The following is a 12,791-nucleotide window of genomic DNA, read 5'->3' on the forward strand; positions in this document are numbered from 1 at the left end:
GTTCACTGTCATCGATCGTTTTCCGTAGTCTCGACTTGACCCCACCTGCTTTTCATCTGTTTCCAAAACTTAAAACACATCTTTGAGGACTTCACTTTGACATCAATGAAAAGGTGCAAGCAGAGGTGAGGCTGATGCTCCATCCTCAAAGTCAAAGATTCTAGAATAACGGAATCAACAAATTGGTCTCTCTGTGGGAGAAGTGTGTACGGTGTCAGGGTGACTATGTTGATGAATAAATATGTTGATATAAGGAATACAGATGTATAATGTTAATAAAGTTTGTTTTATTTAAAAAGCTTTATGAATTATCTCATAGAAATTCAGAAGCGTTACTTTTTCTCTTGCTTACATGATCGTTCCATTTCACATCCCTGTAAACTGTTACATCCAGGTATTGTTATAAGCTAACCGAATCCAACAGTAACTCATACATATTACAATCATAGGCTACTACGTTTTTTAGTTTAGTGAAGCACTCAGTTCTACACTTCTGAACATTCTACATACTCCGCAAGCCACCATATGCTGTTTGCCAGAGGGTACCCTGTGCCACTACTATCATTTCCTTTCCTGTTTCAGTCGCAAACAGAGCGAGGGAAAAACAAGCCGAGAAGGTGTCTGTGTACGGACAAACAGACGGAAATGGTCGAGAGGCAGCACGGCTATACCAAAACAAGTACCCTCAAATACACCAACCACATCACACAACACTTCAAGCCCTTTATTTGGCGTTTGTGTGATCAGCGTTCTTCCAGACAGACGGACGTGCAGGAAGGCGACGGATTGTGGGTACACCAGATTTGGAGGACCTGGTTCTATATGGTATTGAGACGAACCCTAGTACAACCTCCAGGCAATTGGCCCGCCAGCACGGCGTAAGCCAAAGTACAGTTACGTGTATACAGCATGTGGGCTTGTTCCCGACACAAATACCGGACCGTTCTGCTGCACAGTACGCTGCGTCAATGACACAGCCTGCAACACACAAGGAATGCAGGGCACGTGGTTAGAGGAACTGTCATTCGTCAGCGCCATCTACCGCGGCAACGATCCATTTCCGGACACACGTTCGTAGGACCTTTTTTCTTCCATTAGCAGCCAAGAATCCATGCCTACAGTTGCTCAGTTTTATTAAAGTTCAGTCTGCATACCGGAAACGGCGTCGCGCTACGTTGCATATACGCTGCAGCAACGCGCCCAAACGGTACCTTTTTGACCACCCTTTAGAGGGGGGATAGAGAAGATCCTACAAGGAGTGTTCCGTTTCGTCACAGGATCATTTGGCAAGCACTAGAGCGATACTGGAATGCTCAACAAACTCAGGTGGCAGGCGCTACAAGAAAGATGGTATGCATCCAGGGCCGGTGGCAAGGGGGGACGGGGGCTATGGGGGCTATAGCCCAATGGAGTATCATATTACACTGGATAAAATGACTTCAGAAATCAGCGAATATATTACTTCAAAAGATTCATTTTTTGTGTAATTGTGTAGCAATATAGGTTGCAATGTCTGTCAAACACATTTTAACAAAAGAATAAGACCGGCAAATACACTACTGGCCATTAAAATTGCTACACAACGAAGATGACGTGCTGCAGACGCGAAATTTAACCGAAAGGAAGGAGATGCTGTGATATGCAAATGATTAGCTTTTCAGAGCATTCACAGTAGGTTGCCGCCGGTGGCGACCCTACAATGTGCTGACATGAGGAAAGTTTCCAACCGATTTCTCATACACAAACAGCAGTTGACCGGCGTTGCCTGGTGAAACGTTGTTGTGATGCCTCGTGTAAGGAGGAGAAATGCGTACGTTTCCGACTTTGATAAAGGTCGGATTGTAGCCTATCGCGATTGCGGTTTATCGTATCGCGACATTGCTGCTCGCGTTGGTCGAGATCCAATGACTGTTAGGAGAATATGGAATCGGTAGGTTCAGGAGGGTAATACGGAACGCCGTGCTGGATCCCAACGGCCTGGTATCACTAGCAGTCGCGATGACAGGCATCTTATCCGCATGGCTGTAACGGATCGTGCAGCCACGTCTCGATACCTGAGTCAACAGATGGGGTCATTTGCAAGACGACAACCACCTGCACGAACAGTTCGACAACGTTTGCAGCAGCAGGGACTATCAGCTCGGAGATCATGGCTGCGGTTACCCTTGACGCTGCATCACAGACAGGAGTGCCTGCGATGGTGGACTCAACGACGAACCTGGGAGCAAGAATGGCAAAACGTCATTTTTTCGGATGAATCCAGGTTCTGTTTACAGCATCATGATGGTCGTATCCGTGTTTGGCGACATTGCGGTGAAAGCACGGCCGGCCGGAGTGGCCGAGCGGTTAAAGGCGCTACAGTCTGGAACCGCACGACCGCTACGGTCGCAGGTTCGAATCCTGCCTCGGGCATGGATGTGTGTGCTGTCCTTAGGTTAGTTAGGTTTAAGTAGTTCTAAGTTCTAGGGGACTTATGACCACAGCAGTTGAGTCCCATAGTGCTCAGAGCCATTTGAACCATTTTTTGGTGAACGCACATTGGAAGCATGTTTTCGTGGCTCGTGGCTCTGAGCACTATGGGACTTAACATCTATGGTTATCAGTCCCCTAGAACTTAGAACTACTTAAACCTAACTAACCTAAGGACATCACACAACACCCAGTCATCACGAGGCAGAGCAAATCCCTGACCCCACCGGGAATCGAACCCGGGAACATGTATTCGTCATTGCCATACTGATATATCACAACGGCGTGATGGTATGCAGTGGCATTGGTTACACGTCTCGGTCACCTCTTCTTCGCATTGACGGCACTTTGAACAGTGGACGTTACATTTCAGATGAGTTACGACCCGTGGCTCTACCCTTCATTCAATCCCTGCGAAACCCTACATTTCAGCAGGATAACGCTTGACCGCATGTTGCAGGTCCTGTACCGGCCTTTCTGGATACAGAAAATGTTCGACTGCTGCCCTGGCCAGCACATTCTCCAGATCTCTCACCAATTGAAAACGTCTGGTCAATGGTGGCGGAGCAACTGGCTCTTCACAATACGCCAGTCACTACTCTTGATGAACTGTGGTACCGTGTTGAAGCTGCATTGGCAGCTGTACCTGCACACGCCATCCAAGCTCTGTTTCACTCAATGCCCAGGCGTATCAAGGCCGTTATTACGGCCAGAGGTGGTTGTTCTGGGTACTGATTTCTCAGTATCTATGCACCCAAATTGCGTGAAAATGTAATCACATGTCAGTTGTAGTATAATATATTTGTCCAGTGAATACCGTGTCTTCTTGGTATAGCAGTTTTAATGGCTAGTAGTGTAGCTTGCTATCTAAACCAATAAATATCATTGTACTTAAAATGGACGTCTTCTTATTTATTAATATACACTGGATGTATATTAATGTACGAGTACCACTTACAGTATTCAAGAAAGCCAAATATGCTGGGTATTCCTACCAACATTTAAATTGCCGACCCCACACAAAAACTTCGAAGTCACCGGACATCTGGGTCAAATCGTATTGCTTTCCCGGGCACACACATTCTGTAGACAGGTTTTTACCCTGCATGCCAAAACAGTTACCAAAAACTACTTTAAGCAACACCAAATTTTACCAATATATCAGTGGAGGACCCCAACTCTCCTTTTGTTAAGCGATATTCCATTCCGCGATCGTACGTGCCAAATAGTGTGGCGGAACATATTACTTCCTCTGACATATGTGTGACGAAATGACCACGACCAGACAGTCTAAGAAAGTATACCTCATACCGAGGGTTACAGACAGTCGTTCCTTCCACATGCTGTGCGCAAATTGAAGAGGGAAGGGGGAAAAGAAAGTGGTTGAAGAAAGCACCCTCCGCCACACCAGGGTTGCCAGGTATCCCGATTTTGACAGAATTGTCCAGATTTTCCGCTGGATATCCGACTGTCTGTTAAACTGTATTAGGATAATTAATATCTGACTATACGAAAACGTATAATGTTTCACACAATATAGACCTATTCATTATAGGAGTGATTTCATTTAAGAGACAGTCTTGTAAACTTAACTGAAACTAAAAATTCAGCTTTTACTCTGAACAGGATTAGGTTGAAAACCTCCACTCAACAGCCGTTACTTGACATTTACACTTAGTATCGAGTCAGAAATTTGTTGGTTTACATTTCAAATTTAGCGATGCATTTGAAAGAAAAATAGGTTCGCTCTCAGGCATCCGAAACTGACTAAGTGCTAGTGCCGAAAAACAAGGAAGAGTTACAATTTAAAATCAATTTTAATTACGAAGAGTGTAAGATTTCATCGTGGTTTAAGAAAGGTACAGTTGACTGCAATGGTCCTCTTATTTTATTGTCTTCCATGGGGTTGAAAATCTAGTTAAAATGGTTCCATTACAAGCGGATTTAATTTACATGCCTGCAGTTTCGTCCTTTTACCGGCAGGAAAGAAGGGGCAATTCTACTACAGAGGTTGAAAAGCAAACAGAAATATCAAAAGGTAAAATGCGATGGTTTTCTTCAATTCCAACTTACTTATACTGCGTTACCAGTATAGTTGTACACTTTAAGGACTGAAAATAGAATAAACCAGTAACTGCAGTATTTACAAATATCTGAATTTTAGATCTGTGAGTATTAATTCTAGCCTGAGAGGTGTCCGTTGCCAATAACTTATCACTTTGTTCAGTCCATAAGTGTCAGATTGGTAAAAATTCGTGACTTTGTTGAGTGAAGAGGAATATTCGACACTAGTTGTGGACTGACCGGTGACATAATGTTAATGGCTGCTCTGGCGTCACCTTTTGGTGCATATTTTCGCAGTTTTGTTGGACGTCAAGAGTAATATTCGATACTAGTCGATGGCTTTGACCAGTGATACAATGTTAATGATTCCTATGACGTCACTCTTCGGTACATATTTTCGCAGTTTGGTTGTTAGTTTGCAAAGTCAACGATTGTGAAAGCAAAAAATCTGGCTGTAATATCAGATGATCTGTAGCTCAACCCTTTTAAGATAATCGCTCCTGATCTCACATTATACTGCCGTGTTATTTACGTCGATTATCGCATGTTTCCTGTGTCACTGATCAAAGCCGATGACTAGTGTCGAATATTCCTCCTTATCTGCTGTTAGAAAAAAACTGGCAACCCTGCGCCAAGGGTGATTTTGATTAAACTGGAGCTACTCAAGGAGGTCCAGTGTAGGCTTTAATTATTGTATGGTAGCGAAACTTGTTAACATTTTAATGCGTTAATGTGGAACCGATTTACGCTGGAAAACAAATTAGTTCCAACTGGTGCCACCAGGTGCAAATTTGGCGCTGTACATTGCATGATGGTATGACATCCACACCGTCATTTCACAAGCCATAACGTGAGAAGAGAGACCGGGCGCAGTTAGTGAAACTATTTTGTGTGGACGGCAGCAATTAGAGTGCTGCACTGGGAGAGTATCGCCGACTGAAATGTCTCAGAAGAGGCTCTGTGCTATTAAACGGTTTAAAGATGATGATAACGAAATTCGAAAACACGGGTGAGCTTGGTGTGGTACCTGGCAGAGGAAGGCGTCCTATCCCATGGAAGATACTGATGAGGTTGCTGATGATGCAACTGATCATCAGTAAGTGACCCAAATAGTACTAGTGGTCATGCAGTGTCATGAGGATTGTCCATCCCATGGCCAGTAGCATGGAAAGTTTTGTAGTCTATTTTATTCTGGTACATGACAAGATCCAGACGGTGCAGGAACTGGAATCTCATGATCCGCAGCAACGTTCTGAATGTGCTCTCCGATTTCTGGCACGGAAGACATGTGACTGGACTGTATTCTATAGAGTGGATTTGGAGGTTCTGTTAAACCGTGTCTTGTGCAAGAAGAGCCATTGCACTCGCCATACGTGATTGTGTGGTGTGGATTCACAAACACCTTTATTCTCGGTCTGTTCATTGAAGAGAAAATATGCAGAGGGCCTGTCAGGTGTACCGTGACGTCTGCACGTTATCGAGATCTCCTTGTACAGCATGTGTTTCGTGCTTTGGAGGAGCGCAGTCGTGGGAATACCACTGTTTTTATGCAACATGGGGCAGTACCCCATGCCCCTCACCCAGAGGAACATCTGCTTAATGCAACCTTCCACGAACGTATTATCTCCAGAGGCTTTCCAGAAGCATGGTCTGGAAGATCACCTGATCTGAATCCACGTGACTTTTGACTCTGGGGATACCGTAAAGCACGTGTTTACCAGAGACACATTCGGTCTCTACCTGATCTAAAGGCCAATATACAAGAGCACGTTTCTCAGATTCCACTGGAACTGATGCGAGCAACTGTTGATCACGTCGTTTTACGGATGGGGTCCCTCATCTACATCTTCGGTGCTCAAATCGAATAAATTGTATAAGACGCGGTTAATGATAAAATGAACATTATGTCTTTCTCACTTGTTTGGTCTTCCCTGCCCACGTTCAGTTCGTAATCCATTACACATGGAAACATTTCTATTCGGCTTTCTTCTACATCTACACCGATACCCCGCAAGCCAACGTACGGTGCGTCACGGGGGGTACCCTCTACCACTACCTTTCCTGTTCCACTCGCAGATAGGTCGAGGGAAAAACGACTGTCTATATGCTTCCGTATGAGCCCTAATTTCTCTTATCTTATCTTCGCGTTCCTCCCGCGCAATGTATGTTGGCGAAAGTAGAATCGTTCGGCAGTCAGCTTCAAATGCCGGTTCTCTTAATTTTCTCGATAGTATTTATCGAAAAAAAATGTCGCCTTTTTCCAGGGATTCCCATTTGAGTTCCCGAAGAATCTCCGTGACACTTACGTGTTATTCGAACCTATCGGTAACAAATCAAGCAGCCCGCCTCTGAATTGCTTCGATGTTTTCCTTCAATCCGACCTCGTACGGATCCCAAACACTCGAGTAGTGTTGGAAGCGCACTGCATCTTCCCACCGCACTTCCAGTCGTAGCAGTACAGCACAGAAACAAAATTCCGTGGTTATCAACACTACTCCTGTCCCAGAAGCGGAAAGTTACTTGCACTCACAGTGCCAGATTTGTACGTGGTGGCCAAAATTGGAATTAATCAAAAATGGATCAAATGGCTCTGAGCACTATGGGACTTAACTTCTGTGGTCACCAGTCCCCTAGAACTTTAGAACTACTTAAACCCAACTAACCTAGGGACATCACACACATCCATGCCCAAGGCAGGATTCGAACCTGCGACCGCAGCGGTCGCGCGGTTCCAGACTGCAGCGCCTAGAACCGCTCGGCCACTCCGGCGGCTGGAATTAATCACTGCATCTTCCCACCACACTTTCAGTCATAGCAGTAGAGCACAAAAACAAAAGTCTGTAGTTATCGACAGCGTTTCTGTTCCAGCAGCAGAAAGTTTCTTGCATTCTCAGTGCCAGATTTGTACATGGTGGCCAAAATTGTAATTAATCACTGCATCTTCCGACGACACTTTCAGTAACAGAAACAAAAGTCTGTAGTTATTGACAGCATTTCCGTTCCAGCAGCGGAAAGTTTCTTGCATTCACAAAGCCAGATTTTCACATGGTGGACAAAATTGGAATTAATTATATTTCTGTGTAAATCGGTCCGCGTTAACACTCTTGAATATCTACCAAATTTCGCTGATATATAATAACCACAGGCCGCACTGGACCTCTGAGAATAGCTGCTACACCTTAATTATAACCAGCGTGGGCTCTCTGGTTCTGGATCGGCTTAAGTTGGTGGAGTTCACATATAAAAGAAGTACAGTATCCTTGTGTACAGTAGCCTTTAAGAAGTTAATGCGGTGCCGAAGCTGTAAGGACACGTGTAGCGTATGGAACGCTCTGCATCGTCCCATCACACTTCCAGTCATAGCCGTAGAGCACAGGAACAAAGTGGCGTGGTTGTCAACACCGTCCCAGTCCCAGAAGGGGGAAGTTTAATGGGGCCGTGTGTCTCACCTCTCCTGACGCCCCAGGTGCGCGTCTCGTAGAAGGGCCCCTGCGGCCGGCCGTCGAACTCCTCCCTGGTGAGCATCTCGCGGATGGCGCGGTAGCTGCACAGCACCACCTGCCGGTCCTTGCCGACGCGCACCCCCACCACCGGGCCGTAGCGCCGGCCCAGCTCCGCCGTCGCCTCGTACAGGTAGCCGGACTGCTTGCGCAGTTTGTTGACGGCGAGCGCGCTGCCCACCACCGGCCACCAGCTCGGACCTGCAACGCCGACGAGCAAATCAGCTTTAGGAGAACCGGACCCAGAAAACGACGAAAACTTCATTTCTGAGTGTTTTGTAAGGCCTTCACTGGTATAATAGCAGCTCCTCTCTTTCAAATGACATACGTATTTTGTACTAGCTGCTACCCGTAACGACTCTCACATGTCGGTAGTTTTTGAGTTAATGCATGAGCGTAAGGAAGATATTTTGTTGTGTACATAGTTCCACGTATTCAGCGCGTACACAACTTTCCCACTAGAGCGCGCCCCGCTTAGCACAACAGCGCAGGCGCAGCGCTCGTCCGTCTCCGCACTACGAGATGGCGCTGTCTTAGAGACGGACCAAATTCTGCTTCCGCCGATCCGCGTATTAATATGTAACGCAGCCAATGAGATTGCTGCTAACGTAGAACCTTTTCTCCTCGCGAATCACACTCGCGCAGTGATACCTGAACGCTCGAGGTATTATAACGAGTGTACAGACCTCCGATTAGTCAGTCTGCATTTGTCTGCACCAGTCTATAGTCAAGTTTCAGTCTGCGCCTAATAAGATTATCATATTCCTGTACATAGCCATGAAGATAAATGTATAGACACATTGTCAAGTATCAGAGATATGTGAGAATAAGATTAACGTACCAAGACCAAAGGAACTTCAGATTGTCAATTGTAAATAGCATCCAGAATCAAGTAAGTAAGGTTTATGATTATTATTATTTTAATAAATGTGTGTGAAAATTAATCAAGTTCTGTTTAAAGTTGGTCACCGTCAATCTGCTACTCTAAGCGTGCAAGCGGCATTTCTATCGTCTGACCTAACGGCAGAAGATAAACACGCCACGATAAGACCACGAGACATATTGCTGACACTCGCCTACTTCATTAGAGCGACAAGTCAAATAATCTGATGGTGTGTGTACCGAAGGTCTTACAGTATGCACACCACATATTTATTGTGCTTGCAACATGTGTCTGCCTGTTTGGGTAAGCATAGGCCGTCATGTTCTCCCACCGCCCCCCCCCCCCCAACCCAATTGATGTAAGAGATGCTCCATTCCCTACTTCACCATTTTCAGTCGATTTATTTTATTTTATTTTTTACTTTCTAATGTAGCTGATGTTCTTTCTCGGGGTTCAAGCTACACATTAGAGCCAAAGAGAGTGGTACACCTGCCTAATATTGTGTAAGGCCCCCGCAAGCACGCAGAAATGAAGCAACAGGACGTGGCGTGGACTTAGCTAACAAGTAGTGCTGGAGGCAATTGACACCATGAATCCTGCAAAATGGTTCAAATGGCTCTCAGCACTATGGGATTAATATCTGATGTCATCAGTCCCCTAGAGCTTAGAACTACTTGCCGCTCGGGATTAGCCGAGCGGTATGGGGCGCTGCAATCATGGACTGTGCGGCTGGTCCCGGCGGAGGTTCGAGTCCTCCCTCGGGCATGGCTGTGTGTGTTTGTCCTTGGGATGATTTCTAAGTTCTAGGGGACTGATGACTTCAGATGTTAAGTCCCATAGCGCTTGGAGCCATTTGAACCTAACTAACCTAAGGACATCACACACATCAATGCCCGAGGCAGGATTCGAACCTGCGATCGTAGCGGTCGCGCGGTTCCAGACTGAAGCGCCTAGAACCGCTCGGCCACAATGGCCGGCTGAATCTTGCAGAGCTGTCCATAAATCCATAAGAGTATGAGGGGTTGCAGATCTCTTCTGAGCAGCACGTTGCGACCCACCCCAGATATGCTCAATAATGATCATATCTAGGGAGTCTGGTTGCCAGTGGAAGTGCTTAAACTCAGAACAGTGTTCCTGGAGCCACTTGTAGCAATTCTGGACTTGTCGGGTGTCGCATTGTCCTTCTGGATTTGCACAATTGGCATGAATGGATGAAGGTGTTCAGACAGGATACTTACATACGTGTCACCTGTCAGAGTGGTATGTAGTCGTAACAGGGGTCCCACATCGCTCCAACTGCACACGCCTCACACCATTACAGAGCCTCCACCAGCTTGAACAGTTCCCTGCTGACATGGAGGATCCATGAATTCTTGAGTTTGTCTCCATACCCGTACACGGCCATCCCCTCGATAGAATTTGAAACGAGGCTCATCCGACCAGGCAACATGTTTCCAGTCATCAACAATCCAGTGTCGGTGTTCACGGGCCCAGGCGAGGCGTAAAGCTTTGTGTCGAGCAGTGATCGAGGGTACACGAGTGGGCCTTCGGCTCCAAAAGCCCATATCGATGACGTTTCGCTGAGTGGTTCGCACGCTGACACTTGTTGATGGCCCAGCATTTATCTGCAGCAATTTGCGGAAGGGTTGCACTTCTGCCACGTTGAACGACTCTCTTCAGTCGTCGCTGGTCCCGTTCTTGCAAGATCTTTTAATGGCCACAGCGATGTCGGAAATTTTATGTTTTACTGGATTCCTGATATTCACGGTACATTCGTGAAATGGTCGTTCAGAAAAATCTCCACTTCATCCCTATCTCGGAGTTGCTGCGTCCCGTCGCTCGTGCGCCGACAATGACACCACGTTCAGACTCACTTAAATCTTCATCACCTGCCATTGTAGCAGCAGTAATCGATCTAACAATTGCGCCAGACACTTGTTCTCTTATACAGGGTGTTACAAAAAGGTACGGCCAAACTTTCAGGAAACATTCCTCACACACAAATAAAGAAAAGATGTTATGTGGACATGTGTCCGGAATCGCTTAATTTCCATGTTAGAGCTCATTTTAGTTTCGTCATTCCAACATGATCAAATTGTAAATTTTCACAATCAACATGTGTGGGCTGACGAGAATCCGCACGCAATTGTGCAATCACGTCATCAACACAGATTTTCTGTGAACGTTTGGGCAGGCATTGTTGACTTGATTGGGCCCCATGTTCTTCCACCTACGCTCAATGGAGCACGTTATCATGATTTCATACGGGATACTCTACCTGTGCTGCTAGAACATGTGCCTTTACAAGTACGACACAACATGTGGTTCGTGCACGATGGAGCCCCTGCACATTTCAGTCGAAGTGTTCGTACTCTTCTCACCAACAGATTCGGTGACCGATGGATTGGTAGAGGGGGCCCAATTCCATGGCCTCCACGCTCTCCTTACCTCAACCCTCTTGGCTTTCATTTATGGGGACATTTGAAAGCTCTTGTCTACGCAACCCCGGTACCAGATGCAGAGACTCTTCGTGCTCGTATTGTGGACGGCTGTGATACAATACGCCATTCTTCAGGGCTGCATCAGCGCATCGGGGATTTCATGCGACGGAGGGTGGATGCATGTATCCTCGCTAACGGAGGACATTTTGAACATTTCCTGTAACAAAGTGTTTGAAGTCACGCTGGTACTTTCTGTTGCTGTGTGTTTCCATTCCATGATTAATGTGATTTGAAGAGAAGTAATAAAATGAACTCTAACATGGAAAGTAAGCGTTTCCGGACACATGTCCACATAACATATTTTCTTTCTTTGTGTGTGAGGAATGTTTCCTGAAAGTATGGCCGTACCTTTTTGTAACACCCTGTATAGACGTTGCCGAATACACGTGCATATACCAGTTTCTCTGGCGCTTCAGTGTATCTTGTACTAGCTGTTCCCCGCGACTACACTCACACATCAGTAGTTTTGTTATGATGAGTTATTGCCTGAGAGTAGGGAAGAATTTATTGTGCGTGCAAAACGTCAGCTACCTTCTCGTGTCTGCCTGTCTGGATAAGCAAAGGGCGTGATGTGTCTCCCCCTTCCACCCTCTGCCCCCCCCCCCCCCCTCCGCCCTTACACCCAACTGATGTAAAGAATGATATTCCATTCCCTATTTCACCACTTTGGAGTCGACTTATTTTATTCTATTCTTTACTTTTTAATGCAGCTTACGTTCGATCTCAGGGTTCAAGTTATATCCATACCGGCGAACACTCATCTCACAAGACGTGACGTCATTTTGAGGTCACTCACAATATCTACAACCGCTGTGATTTCGTAATAACAAAGAATATGAACGTTCTTGCTCCTCGTTTCATTCGCAGCAATTTAAGCTGACCTCTTAGGCTCCTGCCTAGCCACATGCTCGGAAACCTCCACATATGCGGAAATAAACGGCGAAATATTTGTTAGAAGGAAAAATATGAATGTTATTGCTCCTCAAAACGGTTCAAATGGCTCTGAGCACTATGGGACTTAACATCTGAGGTCATCAGTGCCCTAGAACTTAGAACTACTTAAACCTAACTAACCTAAGGACATCACATACTTCCATGCCCGAGGTAGGATTCGAACCTGCGACCGTAGCAGTCGCGCGGTTCCCGACTGAAGCGCCTAGAACCGCTCGGCCACTACGGCCGGCTATTGCTCCTCCTTTCAGTCACAGCTACTTAAACCATCCTCTTAAGTTCCTGTCTATCCACTCACTCAGAAATCGCCAAATATTTATTTTATCATTCGTTCTCTAATCAACTGGAAATGTAAATAACGTGGAACATTGGAGAACATACATAAATTACATTCGTAAGAAAGTAACAGAAAGTGTTAACAAC

General features: G+C 45.9%; 1 protein-coding gene across 1 annotated transcript in view; it reads right to left on the reverse strand.

Annotated features, from left to right (window-relative positions):
* LOC124612796 (probable cytochrome P450 303a1) overlaps positions 1-12,791 on the reverse strand; it is a 139,324-nt gene that overhangs the window by 72,066 nt on the left and 54,467 nt on the right. The window contains exon 3 of the mRNA XM_047141199.1: positions 7,983-8,234. Coding sequence (XP_046997155.1) covers positions 7,983-8,234 — 252 coding nt within the window. The remainder of the gene's footprint in view (positions 1-7,982; positions 8,235-12,791) is intronic.

The sequence above is a fragment of the Schistocerca americana genome, chromosome 4, assembly GCF_021461395.2.
Source record: "Schistocerca americana isolate TAMUIC-IGC-003095 chromosome 4, iqSchAmer2.1, whole genome shotgun sequence".
In the NCBI taxonomy this organism is placed as follows: Eukaryota; Metazoa; Arthropoda; class Insecta; order Orthoptera; family Acrididae; genus Schistocerca; species Schistocerca americana.